General features: G+C 44.8%; 1 protein-coding gene across 11 annotated transcripts in view; it reads right to left on the bottom strand.

Moving 5' to 3' along the window:
* Nucleotides 1-20,548, bottom strand: part of HNRNPM (heterogeneous nuclear ribonucleoprotein M) — a 28,852-nt gene extending 8,304 nt beyond the window's left edge. The window contains exons 1-13 of one of the 11 annotated variants that reach the window (XM_012729723.1): nucleotides 20,380-20,457; nucleotides 13,217-13,269; nucleotides 12,289-12,296; nucleotides 12,110-12,203; nucleotides 11,364-11,402; nucleotides 11,211-11,246; nucleotides 9,765-9,918; nucleotides 9,021-9,070; nucleotides 8,259-8,319; nucleotides 5,851-5,952; nucleotides 4,535-4,579; nucleotides 4,022-4,099; nucleotides 473-571 (exon numbers count right to left, since the gene is read on the bottom strand). In XM_012729723.1, coding sequence (XP_012585177.1) covers nucleotides 473-571; nucleotides 4,022-4,099; nucleotides 4,535-4,579; nucleotides 5,851-5,952; nucleotides 8,259-8,319; nucleotides 9,021-9,070; nucleotides 9,765-9,918; nucleotides 11,211-11,246; nucleotides 11,364-11,402; nucleotides 12,110-12,203; nucleotides 12,289-12,296; nucleotides 13,217-13,240 — 790 coding nt within the window. In that variant the 5' untranslated portion in view covers nucleotides 13,241-13,269; nucleotides 20,380-20,457. Of the gene's footprint in view, nucleotides 1-472; nucleotides 572-4,021; nucleotides 4,100-4,534; nucleotides 4,580-5,850; nucleotides 5,953-8,258; nucleotides 8,320-9,020; nucleotides 9,071-9,764; nucleotides 9,919-11,210; nucleotides 11,403-12,109; nucleotides 12,204-12,288; nucleotides 12,297-13,216; nucleotides 13,270-20,379 lie in introns of all 11 variants that reach the window. The other 10 variants (XM_004689410.2, XM_012729728.1, XM_012729727.1 and 7 more) reach the window with 10 other exon arrangements.
* Between the last annotated feature and the right edge of the window lie 217 nt (nucleotides 20,549-20,765).

Consider the following 20,765-nt stretch of genomic DNA (forward strand, 5'->3'; position numbering starts at 1 on the left):
TAACCAAACAAAGTTCACTTCTCTGCCTTCATACAAACCCAACACACAAGGTCTCCACTATTAGGACACTTGCCTAGTTCACTGGGATCTCTCCAAGGCTTTCAACAAGCACATCACAGTGCCCATTTTATATAGAAGGCCCTAACACCCTGGGGGGTAAAGCAGTCCACAGGACCCCACTTAACAAGCCCTTGAAAAACTCCAAGTGACTAGTCAGTGTCATGTAAATGCAGCAAGAGGATCACCTGAAACTAATGCTACAAGCAAGAGAAGCCACCTGAAAAACCAGAAAATAGCGCTGTTGACACCAATAAAAACATTCAAGGTCTAAAAGGTCTTATCTAGGTCGAGAGAACCTACAACTTTGTAAAAGCCTCAGGAAAACCAGCCGCCTCTAAGGATGAACCTCCACATCAGGACGCCCCTACACTCCTGGGGGTGAACCTGCCCAGGGCCCGTGGGGCCATCTTACCCATTCCTCTGCCAAGGGGCTCTCCAAAGCTGCGAGACATTCCCATCTCGTTTCTGGCAAAGTCTCTCTCAAATCCTCCACCCATGCCACGCTCCATCTCTGTGGAAAAAAATATTACCCTAGGCCTTTCCAGGAATACCATTTATATTGTTTTAGACATTAAAAACAAAACAAAAACTACAGACACACAGCAGCCACCAAGTCAGCATGTTTAGAAACCACCATTCATCCTGATTCCTCACAAAAGCTGCCACCTCAAGCAAATTCCTGACACCACCCTGCCTCCAGTCCACTGAGGACTAATTCACAACTGACCACCAAGCACCGGGGCACACGGCACTGCCTCTCAGGGGCCTGCAGCACACGCTGCGCTGCACAGGGCGTCTGCTCGTGACGACGCAGCCGCGGGCCCCTCTAGGAGGCACTTCCCCAAGCCCCGCCGCACCGTGGGCTTCTGTGTGCTTCACCTCACGGAACCCTCGCAAGCTGCCCACACACCTGTATTACCCACAGCCACCTTTCACAAAGAAACTGAGGCTCAAATGACTCAGTAACCTGACCAGGGTCATGTGCCTGCGGGGGTGGGTGGGTGAGTGTCACAACCCAAATCAAATGCAAAAGCCACGCAATCACACACAAGCGGTCACCACAGCACAGAAACACACCTGCACAGACTAGGGCTTCTCCCTCACAATGGACGGGTTTCCTCTACATAATAGGATTTCCCTACACTGACACATTTTTTATAATGTCTTTTTAAAATAAGGTCTTAGCTTCTCTGGGACAAAGTCCCGCCAGCCGCGGTAGCGAGTGCGGGCGTCTCAGGACACGATCGCTGGCCCCGCCTGCCCGCGTCCCCTCTACAGGGACTTGAAGTGTGTGGCACCATCTCCTCCTTCGCTGACAGAGCCCTGAAGAGTCCAGTCTCTAACTTCACTCCTTAGAAATACCAGGTACATAAATTCGGGTGGTTACATGCAGCCAAGGCCCTGTACTGTCTCTGAAGTAGTCGCTGGCTAAGGAATCCATACATCCCGGAAATGGGAGGTTTCAGCTGTAGTCTAACTCAAATGACCCCCAAAGGCTGGTGGCGCGCTATCTGCTCCCTCTGTGCTGAGGCCATGAGGGGCAGTATCACCCCTTACATAAGGGAGGTACATGCATGGGTATTAAGTGTGTTGGCAAAGGCCTCAGAACTCATCTTCCCAACTGCTGTCAGCAGGTCCTAAATTTCAGGGAGCCCCATATAAACCTGGGAGGTAGCAGGACACTTTCATTATTAAAACGTTCCATCGTTGTTAAACATTTCAGATCTTGTCCTTAAAAAAGGACAGCCCCTCCATCAAGATGTACCCCACTGGTTGAGAAGGGCCCTGAATCTGACCTACTTCTAATCGGTGCAATGCTGTCAGGACCTGGGCCCATACTGGATGTGTTATGATTACTGACATTTGAAGCACGCTGATTCAAACCCTCCCTGGGACTGCAGTGGTGGACAGTGGATTATGGGCGCTTTGGTGGTGGGTGCATTAAGACAACCTGGGGGGCGGGGCAGGGAGCCGGTGTCCTACACTTACAAAATACAAGTGACAAGGCAATCTGTTCCTGTGATAAAAACGCCTGTATGTGTGCATATGAAGAACACCGTCCTTGGACCCAATGTTCATGGGCTCTGGAGCTGACTTCACCCAACTCTCACAATAGAGACCAAGGATGGGCCCTCCTGGATGACACAACAGGTTGAGGAGCAGGGCTGTGAAGCTGGCCTCGCAGCTTCTGCTTGAGTTCGATCCCCTGCCAGGGAGGGACCCACAGGGCGCAGCAGACTCTCCTGTCTCCCCTCCCCGCTGCTCCCCTCAGCAATGCACTTCGTCCGTCTGCCTGTTCTGCTCCCCACTCTGTCTCTGGTGAGTCCTCTGCACTTCTGGCCTGTACCCCAGTTCTGTGTGCATAAATAAATTTTTGAGGGAAAAATAATAGACCAAGGGCAAGAAGGCCCTGTTCACTACTGCACAGGATGTAGAGGGAAGACTGAGTCTGGGAACATCTAAGAAGACAGCGTCCCTGCAGCGTCTCTCCACAGGGATCAGCAATTTGAACCTTTGCAGATTCCCAAATGGAGCATTTTCTCTGTCAGGTTAGCAAGGACTTTTGTTATTTGACAACACAGCTCCATCAACTTCTAAATCACACCACCCCACTCCTCAGTATTACCACCCCAATTTCCTTTCTAGTGACTATTCTGTGCGAACATGTCTCAAACCAGACGTCGCCAACTCTTATTTTGGTTAAATACCTCAAGTGCACGTGCAATGGGCCGGCCTGTGAGCACACTGGAGAGGAGACAGACATTTGTTGCTACACAGGTGAGGGCCTTTACAGACTTTCATCACTCACACCGGAGCAGGCCAGCCCATGATGGTGAAACACACCAGCCTCCCGGCCCGTGCTTTGGGAGAGGAGAGGTGCCGTTTATCTGTCAACACGATCTTCCTTCCACTTTGAGTTTGTGTCGCTCCTTTTAGGCTGTCAGAAAAGTCATGGTGTCTTTTTTCTTTGAAAAAATGTGTCATGACTCTTCCAACAACTCGACAGTTAAGAAGCTTTTCTGCTCTATACTATCTTGACATAACACAGCACGATGGGCCAGCCAAAGAAATACTGAAGCCCAAGCCCTCAGTGAGTCCCCATTCCAGGAATTCATGTGCACAAAGGAAGCAGCAGTCCCACAGGTAAAATTCAGTGAGAACCAATACAGAGAGGACGTCACAAAAAGCAAAGGTGTCTCTCGGCAACCCTGCTTACTCAGGGGCAGGGTGAGGGTGGGCTAATGCCCGCGAGGGAGGCGGTTCTACAAGAGTGGGCGCAGCGTGACTAGGGGGCAGGCGCTGGAGCACTCGCTCACTGGCTGCTTGCCCCACTGTCACTAGCCATGTGCCCTCAGGCAAGTCACTCGCTGGGCCTGTTTGCCTGGAATGGAGACAACAGCACCTACATATTATGTAGGACTAAATGAAATTCTACATTTTGATTCTACGATCTTATCTGTTAAGAGGCTGAGAGGGCTATAAGAAACGAATGAGGACAGAAACAATTACCCTGATGTAAGTGCTAAATGAATGCCTCTGCTCGCAGTTCAATCAGAGCAGATGAAGACTTCACCCTGCCCAGCACTGGGAAGACATGAATTTGATCAAAAACTCCCAAGAAACTTTAACCCTTTAAAGTTGGATACCATTTTTAAGTGTAAAACACAGCACAGGTGTCTACACGTTGATTTTACGGGACAAATGTTGGGGAGATTCAGACTCTAGGACATTCCAAGAATTTAGAGACAAAGAATAAACAGTGACTACAAAATCTAACTTCTGAAATGCAGTCAAAGACAATCTGATTTAGTAGAAAAGCAGAAGGGGGATCTTTGATTAAAACTGGACCACTGCTAAAAAAAAAAAAAAAAAAAAAAAAAAAAAAAAAAACTGGACCACTGCTCAGGCGTCAACAGTCAGCGACAAGTGGGTATGAGCAGGAAGGAAACAGGAATCTTACCATTTATTCTGCCCATGTTCATCCCAGATCCAAATCGACCCATATTTTCCATGCCACCACCGAAAGGCCCCTCCATGCCTGAAAGAGAGAGGTTCCAACTGTAGTGTCGTCCCAGATGATGTCTGGGCTGACCAGGGAGAAATGTTCTCACATTTCCCCTTGGGCATTTTCCACCAGAACTTGGTACATATAAGGACTTTTGGAAAAAATGCTAATGCCCCTGCTTAAAAATCACCATCAAAGCTGATCTGGGCCAGCCCCCCCCTCAAGGAACATACAAGCAAAAGAGAGGACCAGAGAGATGGAGTGATTTGCCCAAGGTCACAGAGCTAGTTAGTGAGAAAGCCAGAACCAAAAGCCAAGACACTCGCCGGGAGAGCTGGTAAGTAATTACTACACTCGTATTTTCTGGAAGCCAAAGTACGAATTCCATGCAGGGCTTAAGAGAAAAGAAGGAAAAAGAAAGTCACGCCTAAAAGCAACTTTATTTGTACTTCATTTTAAATTTCTTACCTCCCATTTTATTTATTCCAAATCCTATGCCTTCCATTCCCATTCCTTAAAAAGAAAAAGTCAATGCAAACTAAAATTATGTCAAAGCAATAAACATTAAAACTTAAAAAGCACATGAAATTCTAAACCAGCAAATAACTAGCAAGTTACTCCTAAATACAAATATATTTTAATTGTCAAGGAAAAAAAAAGTGGGGGATGGTTCATTTCTACTGTCAAGTGATCACATTCCAAGAAAACTCATTTAGCCTTTAACAAAATCAGTAAGTGGCTCAAAATTCTGTGGGGTCACACAGTTTTATTAACTGACCACGTCCATTCTAAAAATGAGAAATCTAATGATCAAGCTCAGACTAAGACCATACACTTTGCAGCCTATTTTGGGAAAATAGTAGAAGTCCTCTTAAAGGTAAAATTCTCCAAATAAAAAGCAGTTTCTAGAAACACTGAGGCCCCCAGTCTCTAACCACAGCCTCCCCTCTTAGGTGTGGGGGGTGCAGTGGTCAAATCAGTAGTCATTTGAGGTAACAGCCCAGGAGATTAAGATCAGCACCAGAATTTAATCTGGGAGACAAGGGATATGATATGTACGACCGACACTCGTAGGCTAGACCAGAGTCCACATAATAATTCAAAGGATTTCTAGAAATAAAAACCCATATCTGAGGTCATAAAATGGAGGGTTTTTGTTTTGTTTTTTTTTTTTAACAGAATATGAAATCCTCACTGCACAGGAATGAGAATGCCGGAGAGTTTTCAAGTGTGTTTTGCATGTTCCAGTTTTTAAATCACTATTTTGTCTTCTTAAACAAGGACAACACTTCATCACTGTCCTTGTGACCTATGACAGCTATGTGGTCACACAAGAGGCCCTCCTGCCTTGTTGGCACCAACAACGGCCCACCTCTACAAGCAGTGTTAACATCCGGTGCGTGAGGAGAGACCCTGGGGAGTAGAGCGTGAGAGCGCTGTGGTCCTGGAGTCAGGACACCTACAGTTTCTGTCACTAACTGATGTGACCTTGAGCAAGACCAACTCTCTGGCTTGCCTCCTTCAAGCAAATGGCTTAGCGATCTCAGCTCAGAAGGTCATGCCAGAATAAAAACCAAAGGTTTTAAGAAAAATGGATTCAACTCAGTAAATACTTGACTCCCTTTGACAAAATGAATCCGAACTGAGTGACGAGGAATTTCAGTCCCAGGTACATGTTTGCTCCATTTTATCCAGTCAGTATCTATGACCCCAACAATAATCTTTAACAGTAAGTAACTCTGAATCCCTCAGAAGCCCCCAGGTAAGGCCACAGTAGCTCTCACCTGCAGGTCCTAGGTTTCCCATCCCAATGCCTTTGTTCAGATGATTGGCATCAATGGGTTGTCCTCCTGGTCCTAAGCCCATGCCAATGCCACCGAGTCCATCTAAAAACAGAAGAGAAAATCCAAAGTGTAGATTCATTCCACCCAGGAAGTCATGTTCCTCGAAGGCAAAGTGCTCCGCTTGCCGCGTGGTTGCCGGCACCCTGCTGCCAACCGGCACCCTGCTGCCCAGCCAGCACCCTGCTGCCCAACCGGCACCCTGCTGCCCAGCCGGCACCCTGCTGCCCAGCCGCTGCTACTGCTACTGGCGAGCCTGAGGCCTGACTCCGAACTCAGCACTGGCGCACGCGAGGGCTCCCCCTTAAAGGCACAGCCTTTCTTACTCAAATACCAACTGGAGTTCGTGCTGTGTATAAAACAAGGGCAATTAAAAATCATTCCAGTGGAAAGTTGTAGAAAAGGACTACAAATCCATATCCACATAAGAAGATCTGTAAACTTTATTACCTTAAATCAGAAACTGAAATGTCTTATCAGAAAAAATAGCCCAGGACACCAGGTGCAAGCAACAGGAGCATGCCCAACCCCCACTTCCCAAACTGGTCACCTACAGGACCTTTCTCACGGGGAAAAAATAAGTTATAAACCAGCCAATCATCTAAGCATACATTAATCTGACTGATGCAAGCGATTCTAATAGCAGCGAAGGTGTAAAGAACCTATCTTCTACCCAAAGTGCCTCCTAACCCATGAATCCACTCTAAATTCCATGCCCCACAAATACGAGCAAGGAAACAAAAACAGGGACAAGTCTTAAAATAGCCAACGAGGCATGGCAGTTGAAGATACTTGCAGTGTTCTAGGTGACTGTGGTCTGAGGCTTAAATAAAGCAAGACCAGTTTAGACTTGAAAAATTTACAGCACAAATTCCCAGGTGATTTAATCTGATCAACACCCTGTTTATAAATTGTATTAAACATCAACAACAAAACAACCTTGGTGATGGATGGCACACCGGTGATTTGGTGACGGGAAGCCCAAGGGGACTACAACTGAGACGGAAAAATGCACAAAAAGGTGGAAAAATAAACTATTGAAAAAACAACAGAACAGCAGTAAGTGATCACCAAGGTTACTCACTCCCCAAGGCACTGAAGACTTTGAAGTCAACCTACAAGCCGCACCTCAATAATGGGGTCCCGGGGGCCCAGTGTGTGTTGGCCAAGGCTGCCAAGTAGCCCTCCCCCAACTCCTCTAAGCACAGAAAACAAGAGCTACTACCCTGGATTCTGGTGATCACTGCCAAGTGATGACAATAACTACACCAGGGAGTTGCGGTCCTCTGATGGTAACTGCCAGCAGGTAAGACGTGTGCTGCTCACAGATCCAGCAACCTCTCCTCCAAACACGCCTCCGTGCTGCTATGATCCAGAAGTGCAAGGGCACTCAAGAGTAAAGTGCCACTGAATGGTGCTGGCTGCCATTCCAGCAACCTCTCTGGCTGGGCCCCAGGCTACAGTCCCAGCTGCAGGCCACGGCCTCCCTTGCCCTCTGCTAAGCAGGCATCTATCTCCCTCCAGCTGCCCCCGGGACTGCCTCTGAGGTGAGGCTGCTGCTCCCAGCCCAGCTCGAGCAGCTCCCAGTCCCACCAGTGCTCAGCACAGCCCCAGCTACTGGCTGGCCCTGCCTGCCCACCACCGAGACGGCCACACTGCTCGTAGCTCCCCTGGGGCCGGCACAGGTGCGGTCACTTGCACCAACGTAGCAGCCAGGCAACTAGCTTTCCCTATTGCAAGGCTATAAATAACCATCCCTCAAACTTTTTGAGTGCTATACTCCACATAGCACAAAACCATTCACCCATTCAGTGTATGGTTCAGTGATATGGTATCTTCAGTTATGCAACCATCACCATTATCCAAACCCAGAACATTCTCATCACCCCCTTTTCTCCAGCAGGTGTCACTCCCCATTTACTCCCCGCCCAGTCCCTGGCGACCACTTGCCCACTTCTTGCCTATAGTTCTGTCACTCTGGACATTGCCTATATCCAAGACAAGCTCATGTTCGTGGCTAAAGTGTGTTATCAACACTTCACTCTTTTTCATTCCACCATATGGAATTATCCCATTTTATTCACCAATTCATCCACTAACTCATGCTACCCTGGCACCTGTGCACCAATTTCTGTGCAAAAACTAAGTTTTTTTGTGAGTCCTCTTGGAGTATACCTAGGAGGGAAGTTTCTGGGCCACCTAGTACTTTCAATTCCCTTGGTAGCTTCTGATTCTTCCTTCCCCAGGAATGAGCATCCTTTTTGAGCCCTTTCCTCAAAAACAGCCGAGAGAACTACAGAACAAAGCTCAGGTCTAAGTGTAGTTCCGTACATTTCTATTGAGATACTTACGGGGAAGTTGTTGTGGACGCTCAGGAGGGAAAAAATCTCCCTTAGGTAAGGCCCTCTCATCCTGAAAGAGAAAGTGAACCCTGTCAGCATGTGCTGCAACACTGCTCACAACAGCAAGGAAGCGACGCCCAAGATCAGGGCTGGCTGGAGAAGTCCTGACACACAGCGGCCTGGATTAGCAGGGAGGGGACAGGGCGCCTGATGCTTTTGGGCACTCACGCAGGGTCTCAGCCCCGAGCAGGGCGTTACTCTTTTCACATGCTTTGAAACTAAATCTTGTGACATAATTCTCTACTTGAAAAAAAGTAAAGGCTTAAAGTAACCAAGAAAAGTTCTTAATGGTGCCCTCCATTTCTAACCAGGCTACCTTCAGTCACACCTGAAGGTGTGTAACCTCACGTTACAGTAAGGCGAACCTTCATACTGAAGTGCTTGCACAGAACTTCAAAGGCTTGTTTCAACCAAAGAATTAATCATTTTCACAGAAGATGCGCTGCCGTAGTTTGCAACCTATCTATGTATCGTTCTCTGAATGTGGAACTTCTGGGCCAAGCATCCACTTGCTCAAGCAGGGCCCTGGCTGACCTGACAATGTCAAGGGCAGCCAACTGTACAAACGAAAAACCCACTACAGAGCTGCGGTAATCTGCTCAACACACTGCATCTTCTTTAGCTTAGAGGGACTTGTGAGTGTGTACACACACATCGCATGTTTTTACTACTTATTTGAGAACACTGTAGAAAAAGATTCTATTAACTTACCATTTTCACATGCATTGGTCTATCAAATAGCAGTTGGCCATTAAACATAGCTGATATTACAATTAAGGTTACTTTTCGCAATTCTGAAAACATGTACAAGCAGAAAAAAAGATTCGAATTGCTACAGTTCCCTCGGAAATTTATAAGCAATTTTGATTCTGCCTTATACTTTGAAGCTATGTTTCTAAAGTATAAAAGAAACAAATGAAACTCAGAGAAAAGGTAACTTCAGCTGCTCCCCAGAACTTCGTGTCCCCTCCACTTCTCAGAGACCACCCTCTAGCAGGGACACTGTAGCCTGAGTGTGCCCAGGAGCCGGGCAGCCCACCCTTTCTGTTAAACAGCTTTCTGGTTGAGACAGCGGCCTGTGCGGTCACTCAGTGCGTGCGTGGGTGGTGCTCTCCAGTGGGAACACAGAAGTCCTACCTGTGGGGTAGCCAACGTGGGGCCAGAGAGGGGTGCTTCTTCCGAAATCTCACCTACTCGGGGAGGGAACTTTTGTCAAACAACAACTGTTTTCTCCAGCAGAGATTTCCCTGCACTTCCCTCTTTAAACCGAACTCCTCCAAGAAGAGAGCATTGGGAAAAGCCACGCAGGGCACGTGTGAACTTTCAAATTCCACAGTATGTGTTCCCTTTGGTCAGTGAAGAAGCACCAATCACGAGGTTAGCTCTGCCCCACACAAACTATTGATGCAACGCTGAGGCCAACCGGCCAAGAGGGGAATGCCAGTGAAAGGATACATATAGCTTGCACAGCTTCAATAGACTGTTCAAAAGTAACAGTGCCTATTCCACGACTTTTTCCATCTTTATCTTCAAGAATGTCTGCACGGACCACCACACCAGCCATACTAAAAACTTCCTTCAGTTTCTTCCAGCCAACTTTATAATCCAGCTAAAGAAAGGGGAGGAAAACCTCAATGTAAATTTCTTAAGAAAAACACTTTTTAAAAAAAAGTACATGAACAAGACATGTTTCGGCTGGAAAAGATCAGGAAATAAAATTATCACAAAAACTCATTCACTGCAGGGTCAGCTTTTAAGCAGGATTATAAGGCCTGGCCTTCACTGCTCGTTTACTGTCTCTCTCCTCTGCATTTACTCTTTTTCTGTAAAGCAAAAGCTAAGGTGACCTTTTGCCTTTCAAATCAATATTCATTTTGTCAACATCAAAAAATGTTGTACAAAGAAAGCAATTAAATAATGTTTTCCCCAAGCTAAGGTTTACAGTCATCCTCCCCAAACCTCCATCTACCTTGGCAACAAAAGCAAATACGTGTACACTACACATATTTCTAGTGCCCCTAAGCAGAAAGGCAGGAAAAGTGTCAGACAGACCTGTGCTCATATGCTTCCTCACCTTAACCTAAAACTCCCAAGAGTTTAGGGCAGACTCTGGTGCACTGTTGTAAACACCACCAAAACTGAGTAAACGTGGCCCTGATGGTATCTCTATCAAGCTTGTAACTTATAATCCAGGTAGTTATTAGGGGACAAAGCCCAATTCCAAGGTTTATCTGAAGTAATGTCATGAATGTAACCTCTTTGGGCCTGCCAGGTAGCACAGGGGTTTAAGACACAGTGCTATTAAGCTACTCCAGTCACTGTAGCACTCCTTGGCTGGCCAGGGAGCTGACCACAGGGCACAGCAGACCTCCTCTGTCCCGCCCACTGCTCCCCTTAGCAGGGGATTTCAGTGGGTCTGCCTGTTCTGCTCCCCACTCTCTGTGTTCAATCCTCTTACCCCGGCACCTCTGGTTTACACCCCAGTTCTTATATGCATAAATCAATGTTTAAAAAACAAAAAATAGAATATGGGCTTTCCCTGGTGGTACAATGGGTTAAAGCACCGCATTAAGAAGCTCTTTGAAGCTGCTGTAGCACAAGTTCGATCCTGGGCAGGGAGTTGACCCACAGGGCACGGCAGATCTCTCCTAACCCACCTGCTGCTCCCCTCAGCAGTGTACTTTGTTAATCTGCCTGTTTTGCTACCCACTCTATCTCTGGTGAATCCTCTCACTCCCCACAACTCTACAGCCTATACCCCAGTCCTCTAAGTATAAGTAAATCTTAAAAAAAAAAAAAAAAAAAAGAGTAGAGCCCTTTTTTTATATATAAGTTTTTCTTTTGGAACTCCTAAGGACTACATACATATTGACAAAAATTAAAATGTTTCCATTTACTTACATTTGCTACAAATACTGTGCTTCCAAGTCTTCCAGCCTGTAATGCATGGATAATCTCATTTGGGATGTTAGGATTATTTAGGATACTGGGTGGGATATTAATCATTCCTGGGCCACCTGGTCCCATACCCATCCCACCAGTCGTAGCCATCACCTTTTGCATCGCTCTCCTGGCATGTTCACCATCAGGATCCTAAAACAAGTACAAAAGCATTGCATTTAACTGATCCGACCATGACTAAAACCTTGCTTCCGCGCTAAGAAATAGTCCCCAAAATGCCGAGCCTGATTGTTTGGAAAACGTCTTGAAATCTGTAACAAATCCAACAAGTTGAACACCAGTATGGGGGAAATTTGAGCCAAGGGAAAGAGGAAAAGTGTAAAAATTAGATCTCAATTGAACGTAACTAAAAAATAAGTAGGGGAAGAGAAGACTTGATACACGTGTAATTTCCAGACTGAAATTAGACCTTCTTGGGCTACTTTAATTTCTGTAAACCCCACAGGTGATTTCTCCAAAACATCAAAACACAAAACCAGCCCGAGGTCACCGCCCGTCAGTTATCCGGGCGAGTGACTCGGGCACGTGCTGTTTGGACAGGCCGAGGTGCACGGCCCCTTTGTGCACCACCTTGAACACAGAGCCTCGGCCCCTACCATGACTTCTCCTGAGGAAAGGCAGGCGAAGGCATCAGGGCGCAGCCACCACTCATCAGCACGTGCTCCACCACTACGCCTGAGTTCTCAAGAGTGCCTGCTTCAGCCTGCAAATGACCCTCTTCACGAAACCAGGATCGCCAGCTCTGTAAAACGCAGCCAAGGACTACGACTGTCTTTCCCTCACGCCAAGTAGGGACAATGCAACAACTGTGACTGGAAGCCAGTGTTTTAAGAGCTTACTTCTTTGACTTTCAGTGGTCGTCCACTCAGACTATGCTTGTTTAGAACTTCTGCAGCTTTTTTCATGCTTTCTTCCATCTTGAATTCAACAACACTATGAAGGGTCAAAAGAAAATATGTGAAACCAGCTCTAAAACTCAGAAGACCCAAATGCCAATAAGTAAGTAAACAATACTTACGCACACCCCTTTGGAAGTCATCACAGACCAGTCAGAAGAGCGAGGAAAGAAGGGGAAAAAGAAAAGAAAAGAAAAAAACAGTAAATTTCAGTGACAACTATAAATTAAAAATGATTTGTCACAAAGTTATTATTCGTTTTAATAAACCCTTTTCTAAGGGGAGGCTGACAGAAGTATCTTACCTAGCCTTCCTTTATAAAGAGCCGGGCTCCTTAGTATTTTCCTGTGCCCACACATTACCACTGCACTAAAGTTGCTAAGTTATAATAAGCAGACCTAAATTCAGGTTCTCCAAGAAATCACACCAACTTTAGATCTGCTTTCCTCTATAATCAATCAATTCCTTATCATACTACTGCTCCTAAATCCATCCCTTCCATAGTTAGGCTCATCCATTTGATTATTCTAAGCCATTCTATTGCACGACAGAAAGTAGTTAATTTTCTCTTTAATCTAGGCCAATTTTAAACATTCAGGTTTTAAATATTTGTTTTACAATTTACTGGCACAAAGGCAACTTTTCAGAATCTTTGGTTCACACAACTTTCAAATTCAGCAAACAACCAAGAGTAACATTTTCTAGACAAGAACACACGTTTTACATTAATATACCACCACTGAAATTCCATGCATAATTCACACACAGCCAATTCCTCTGTTAACAAAGAGACAATGCTGCTATTGGTCCCCAGTTACCCAAAATGGGCATCCAAACAGAATACCAAAAAGCTCTTTGGCCAGCCATTTGGACAAGCGGGACTCCCGTTTGCAGGTCCCCTCCCACCCCACTCAAATGTTTGGCAAAATCGAACATAGCTACTGTAACGGGAGCGCTCACTGCCTTCCTGATTTCATTCCATTCCACGCCACCATACAGTTACATTTTTCATGTAGTAAATCCACAGAAGAAATTCTCTCAGACACTTACCCTTGACTTTCCTTCAGCGTCCATTAAGAGCTCCACGTATGTTACCTCACCAACTACAAATCAGTTTCCAGACGACACATAAACCAAGGGAGAAAAGCCAAGAAAACAATGGGAATTTAGAACAATCATCAGCAACCTTGTATGGAGCCTCTGCCTTATAAGAAAGCCCAGAAACACTCCATATTCTCTAAACCACCAAACTAGGCATTACAGGTGTGCAGTAAAAGGTGAAACTTGTCAACAATATGTCCTTGATTTTCCTCCCACCACAAACAAGCTATTTCCACATCAATTTCCCTGTCTGGACTACTCATGACTAGAGGCAATCCAAATCTACAGGAAAGGAGTCTGCGTGGCTCACTTTTTGGGGAAAGGAGGAAAACAGTTTCACACATACACTCTTACTGGTGAAAGCTGGTCAACAGCACACAGGCGGCACTCACTGACCTGCACTCAGATGCTACTGACATGGAGGTGTACAAGTACTCAGAGGCGCGCACAGCAGGACCGCCATCCGGGCAGGCTTCCCGTACTGCAGCCCGGAGGCCCCGGCGCTCCGTTTACTAATCCATTGTGACTGTCTTGAAATGGTGAATGATGCCTTTAACCAGGGGCCCCGAATTTTCATTTTGCACTGGGCCCCACAAATTCTACAGCTGGTCCTGTACACAGCTCTAGTGCTGTGCTATTACAACTATTTGAAGTAGAATGCCTGAGCAGACATCACAAATCCAGAGCAGCACCTGGATTCTGTTCAGTGAATTACTCCATATTCTTGCTGCTTTCTCAACTTCCCCATTAAAATACAGATAAACACAAATTTAGAGCTCAGTTTGTGGCTAAACAGTTATACTCATTAATTCTAACTACACAAAGGGGATAAAAACAAGTATTTCAAAGGACTCTGCAGCTTTTCCTCAAGGTTTGGATTGCCGACTCATGACCACCATGACCAGACGTAAGAACCCACCTAGAAAACCACCAAAATGGCTGCTGAATGTGAAGATGGCACACAGAAAACAGGGCAGTTGAACATGTGAACATGGAGAAAACAATCTCTAAGCAGCTTCTCCAAAGTCAAGAAAGGACTTTTGTTCTCAGGGATTTTTTTTTTACTTAAGGATGTTTTCAAGATGGTAAAGCCTTCTCCAAGGCAGCTGTCAAGTCTAGTCTGTAGCGCCAAGGGCGTAGTAATAACCCTCTTAATGCCTCAGCAAGTCCTGCCTACTCTAATTCTTTACTCAAACAGTATTAAAATAATTAAGGAAATTTAAAAATTAGTATAAGACTGAATGTGAAATGAAATTTGAATAGAAACATTTTGAAGGTCGTACTTGTTGGTAATATATTTGCCCGGCACAGAGGCAAGCGTGCAAGTTTACCTCTATCGCCTCACCTCTGCTGTCTTTCCCTGAAATGTTACAGAATCAAATCAACACTTTGCACAAAAGAGGCAGGACACAGCATTAGTGCAAAGAAATGAAAGAAGACAGGAGGGGCTGGGATAGATAACTGCTGGAGCACTCCTCAGGGGCAAAGTGATAAATGACCATTCACAGGAACACGCCCACACTGGCTTTATTTCCCCTTTACAGAAATAAATCAAATTGAAAAAGTTAAGGACATTCTGAAGCTGTATTCAAAGCCATTTGTTTCAACAGCAGCAGCCATTTGAGGACCAATAGCCCATGTCTCCACTATGATGAAAATTTCAATGTCAAGACGCGGTGAAAGGAAACCCCACACTCCTACCAGCTGTGACTACCGCCTAACAGGCCTTAAAAAATAAAATCACAGTATCTAACTAACTCAAGACAGCTAAAACCACTTTCTCAGAATTCAAGTACTGTTGCAAATGTTATTAAGTTTCTAATGAGAGCCCATAAAGACCTTTCTCCAAGGTATTGTTGCAACCTAGAAACAAGCAAGTCCAAACCAAACTTTTGTCCGTGGTCATAACCATTTTAACAAAAAGCCAGGTTTAGAAGTCAGGACTTTTCCCACTTAACATTCTAGTGATGGCACACATCCAATTTCAATCCTCTGTACTATGAATTTGCTTAAAACATTTCCTTTTTCCCCTAAGTGACACAATTATTTAGCAAGAATAAAAAATTACAAAAGAACAAACCCTCCATCTCATCAGGTGAGCCACAGGAGCACTCACTGCTCTGGCTGGAGGAAGGGCTATTCCTGAGCATCAATACCCATAGCACCTCACAAATTCCTAAAATCCCAGCCTCTACCCTAGGAGAGGCAGCATCAACATCGTGATTTGTAGTACAAATCAGTTATTGGAACTGCAGTGGGTGCTAATTCAGATTCCTCAGAGGGAAGACAATAACGAAAGCTTTAAAAGACCACCTTTCTTTTGACTCTACAATACTAAAGCAGAGATCTGTGAAGTACAGTCAGTGCAAATATCGGGAATCTGAAGGTAAATTTTTTTCTAACTGTGTATACTCTAGTCACATTCAGTGATGTGGTATCAAAGGCCTAATCAACCAGAGCAGGTCACACAGGGCTGAGAGGCAGAGATAAACTGGCATTACTAGCAAGACTCACAGAAACGGAGCTCACAGGTATTCAAAATACTGCCACTCCTCTCCTTCCTGAAGGTGGAGTTGAACCCAAGGAATCCCAAGCGAAGGCCCAGAAAAATTCTACAGTGGCTTTTGAACATCAAAACAGCTAAATGAAAACCCCAAAACTGAAAGATTTAACACTAAATGTTATCACCTACCTTAATTTTAAAATACTCCAAGAAATTATTTTTAATAAACATTTAGGTGAATTATTTTAAAAACTGCCTAAAGAATAAAGCACATCACCAGGGTAAGCAGATGAGCAATCCACAAAGAACTGAGGCAGTCCCTTGGGGGAATTTTTTAATACTCCCCACACACATTTTTAATCACAAAGAACATTTGCTTTTGTGCTCTCATTTAATGCTGAAATGGGGGGGGGGGGCTTGGAGTTGGGGGGGGGGAACTAAAGCTCAGCTGAAGAGACTTCACTTGTGAAAAGACCTAAATATTTAAAAGGGGCTTGAAGTGGAGAAGGCTCAAAAGCAAGGCATATATATTATCAAACATTTTTCACCTCCTAATAGTATATTTCCATTTTAATGGAAAAGGGATACATGGAAAAAAATGAATGTTTTAGTTTGGAAAGTGTTCCTTCAATATATAGGTTACTTATAAGGCAAAATATTTAGTCTACACATTGACTGAGTTGCAGACAAATTAAAAAAAAATCTCATTCTTGCTCCATTTCAATGGCAATAACAAAAGAATACTACCTCTAACAAGACCAAAATTCACCAAGTAAAAGGCCAGGTTAAGCTGCACTCCTGGGGCTCAACCTAGATACCCACCATTTTCAAATAACAGCCTTTTCTAAAATGCAAGTTGAAATCTACAACAGGAAAGCTAAGAAGCAGTAGCCAAATACAGTTAAATACACTGGGTAAGGGGTTTTCACTTAAACAGAAAATGAAGTTCTGCTCCTTAGACCCACCATGTAGATTATCTCTAGGAGTCAATGGGAGATTCCCACCCATCCCCCAGTTTATTTTATTCATTATGCATACAAGAGCCTGGGTGTAGGCCAGAGGTAGGGGTGGGGGAGAAGGATTCACCAGAGACAGAGTGGGGAGCAGAACAGGTCCATCCACTGAAATCCACTGCTGAGGGGAGCAGCAGGTGGGACAGGAGCCGTCTGCTGTGCCCTGGGGGTCAGCTCTGCAGCCAGGGGTGGAACTGAGGTTGCAGTGGCTGCTGACTGCTTGATAGTGCTGAGACTTTAACCCCTCTGCCACCAGGGAGGCTCCCAATAGATTTTCTATAGGACTACACTTGCCCTCTGGGCCTTGGTTTTGGTCAGCTGGATCTGAACCTTAAAGTGATGCATTAAATAAAAAGAGAAGGATTAAGTAATTAAAGAAATCTTTGCTCACACAAACTGGACTGACTGCTGCTAAACTGAGATTGACTGAGAGTAAACTGAACTCTATCACTGACCTTCCCCCCTCCCTCAAGCTGTGCCCCAGTGTGTGCTCACTGCCAGGGCAGCACAGTCCTGCCACTAGGTGGGTACCCCAGGTAGGCCAGGAGCAGCAGCAGCCCAATGCTGCTTTCTTCTTCCACTCAGAACCTGCCAATAATTCAGTGCCACATGATTTAAGTTTAATAGCACCCAGACCACCCAATTGTAGATGTGTATCCCAATTATCTGTCAAGTGACGACAACCAGGAAGTTGTTAGGACTGTCAAATCACTTTCGATCTGGATTGAGCAATCTCAAATTTCTTTTTATGCTGGCTCTCAATATTTTTTTCATTTGAGCAACTGTTCAGAGATCCCAGCAACCATGTAACAACTCCATTAAAAAATAAACATAGTCAAAAGAAAGGCTGTTAAAGCCCAGAGGTCAGCATGATGTGGGAGAGGAGGGTATAAGCAAAAATGCTGCCTGGCTTAGAACAAAATAAAGTCCTCAAATATTATCTCCTTAAAACCCACAGTGCTGATTTGTTTCCTGATAGTGCCACCAAGCAGATCTGGGAGAAGCTACACTAAGTAACCAAAGTTCACAAAATATATGCATTATTAGGGTTTCCTAAGAATCGATTCGGTGACAAAATTAAAGATGAGCCGTCGCTGCTCCCCAGCAGGGGTGTGGGGGAAAGGAGACCAGAGATGAACAGGGACACACAGACAAGCTCTGACATCACTGTAAAAGCTCCTGCAGCTGAGAGCTGGTGATTACACAGTGCTGCAGTGACAGGGCGTTTTTCAGACTTTTAAATTGAGAGAAGCTAATTCTAGCTCTTATCCTACTAGTTTCCTAAAACAACAGGACTACCCAGAGAGATTCTTGAGAAGTGGACTAAAGAGTGGCTGGGCTAGGACAACACAACTCTGGTTTGTCTGGTCCTGAGATATTTTGAAGCTGCTACTTTGAGTATAATTTGTCTTATCTACAATTTTTATCTGTGCAATAACAAATCTTCAGAAAGGTACAACTTAATTTGTAACAGATTTCAAATAAATGTTCCAGATTCCAAATAACCATTTAAACATAAGCTGGTTATACCAAGCCGTGAATAATTTTTAAGACCTCAAAATGAAAAAGACATTTCTTAAGGACTCATATGTAAACAATAAATTTTTAGACTTCATATAGTGAAATAAACATTTCCACAAAAAAATGACCTTTCACTTATGAATTTCCCTTTACCCACAATCCAATATGGCGAATATTTAAGAAAATATTCATTTAACCTGTACAGGGGAGCTCTAAACAAGAACATTTTAGGATTTATTAAAAATAAGTGATTTACTGCACACCTGTAATTCTAAATTACACCACCAAAAATACACTGAGAGGGCTGAGCCAGGGCATTCCTAGCAATATGCCAGGGGAATATGAGAACCAGTTTGGAAGTATCTAAGTAAACCGACAGGCTGGCTCCACACTTATACAGTGCAAAATAGTAAATTGAGGTGAACTGCTTCTACATCCAGAAACATCATGGCGGCGGCGGCGGGGGCTGCTACCAGCTTTAAGGCTTCCAAAACTGAAGTACTGAATGGTAAAGCAGTAAAAAATGTCACCTACTTTATCCATCATGTCCCAAAACTGGTTCACACACTCCTAAAAATGAAAAAATAATTTGGCCAGCAATCTCTTACAAAATTCTAACAATTGCATTTTCAAAGCCACATTCCTGGTTCTTGGAACTACTATACCTTATTATCAATGTGAATATCAATTCAGCGGTTCCACCAAATCACGAGAACACAAATTTGGGGGTTATCCCAAAAACTAATTCAAATGAGACCCAACTGGACTGGACAGAAATTCTAAGCTTGTATTGAAGCAGCAGTCCCAAAAACCAAGAACACTGCATCTGGGATGCCACATGACACGCCCTTCAGACAAAAAGAAACTTCACTTCTGCCCTAGGAACATTGGTAGGAATGATTTGGCTGATCAAGGCAGAAAACAAATCTCACACCAAAACGTTTGGAAAATACTACATGGGAGCAGCATACATAACTGTACAGAGAGGGTCAAGGTGCCCAGTGCTTTCTGGCATGTCATGGTCAAATTAAGTGATGGGACAATGCTGGCACTGGGCCACTCAGAAGCTCAGGACCCAATGCTGGGAGCACCAGTACACATACCAAAATGGCCTATCCACGTGGCATCTGTCACTGAAATGTTAATCATTTGACAAATCAAGCTCAAATCTCTTTTCATTATGAATGCTCCAGAAAACCAATACCTCTCAGTCCTTCAAAAAGGTTCCATTAAGGGTAATTTGATTCTAGGTTTCCTGTGGGTTGGGGTGATGAGAGACCTCAAGGCATTAGACAAATTGTTTTACACAGGGCAGAGCAATCAATCCCTTTAGCCCTGAGTGCCACCAGAAGGGCCAAGAATCAGGAAAAGACAAAAGCAGCAGAACAAGAGTGTGGAAAAAGAAGATGCACGTGGGGGGGGGGGCCGGTGGGGGAGGAGCAGCACAGGACAGGCCCTTGGGGCAACCAACCTCCTCAGGCCTCCTGGTGGCAGCAGAGCTTCGGTTGCTTCCCCTGCCCGAGGCCACAATTTAGATGCTGAGCTGTGACCACTGCTGAGCAGGCACTGCAGTACACAGCAGATGGCTTCTTTGGAGCTCAATCTACCCCTTTTCCCCAGGGGTGGGAGAGTCTGAGTACAAGTTAATGTTTTCTAATTTATAATCTGAGCCACACAAGAGCTACCTACCAAATTTGGTCCCAGAAGACATCCACAAAATTTAAACAACCTTCCCGCCAGTTTTAAAAAAAAAAACCTCTCCCACTTAAAATGAATTAAAAAAATTTCCTGAATACCAAGAGGCTCCCCTCAGGCAGGCATCATCAAAGCCCTAGGAGCCATATGAAGCCAATAAAGTCATTCGGAGGGCAGGGGCCATACAAACCACCCTGTCTGACACACAGGTGCATGACCACAAAAAAAGTCGGGCTGGAGAGAGGGACTTAACTCTCAAGCCTGGACAGAACACATGCTCTACCCAGAACAGCTCCACTGACAAAAAATAACCAAGGAATTAGCCACAGAAAAGATGACACACCAACCTTCTTACCCTACTCAACCACCAGTACCATTACCTTTTTCTTTAACCAGGTCTTTAAGTGACTGCCACTTCACATCAAAAGGTATATTTGTAATGAAGGCTCTGTATCTTTTAGTTGGATTGGCATATGGCTCAAAGCGATTGCCTCCTCTTTTTATGTTTTTCTCCTTCCTCTTCTCATTCTGAGTAGGCCGTTCTCCTTCGCTGGAGACAAAAGGGTGGAGAAAAGATCCTTATGTTAGCAGCGTGAAAAACATTTGACTAGCTAGATTTTTTTTTATTATGCCAACTTAGTTCCATACACAACTACATACAATAAAACCATTACTAAGTTTCATTAACTAACTGCACCGTTAGTGCAGCACAGGGCTGAAAAGTTGCACAAGTGCACATCTTGAGACTCACCTATCCAAAAAACTA

Source organism: Condylura cristata, unplaced genomic scaffold (assembly GCF_000260355.1).
Source record: "Condylura cristata isolate star-nosed mole 26May11 unplaced genomic scaffold, ConCri1.0 scaffold00025, whole genome shotgun sequence".
Lineage (NCBI taxonomy): Eukaryota > Metazoa > Chordata > Mammalia > Eulipotyphla > Talpidae > Condylura > Condylura cristata.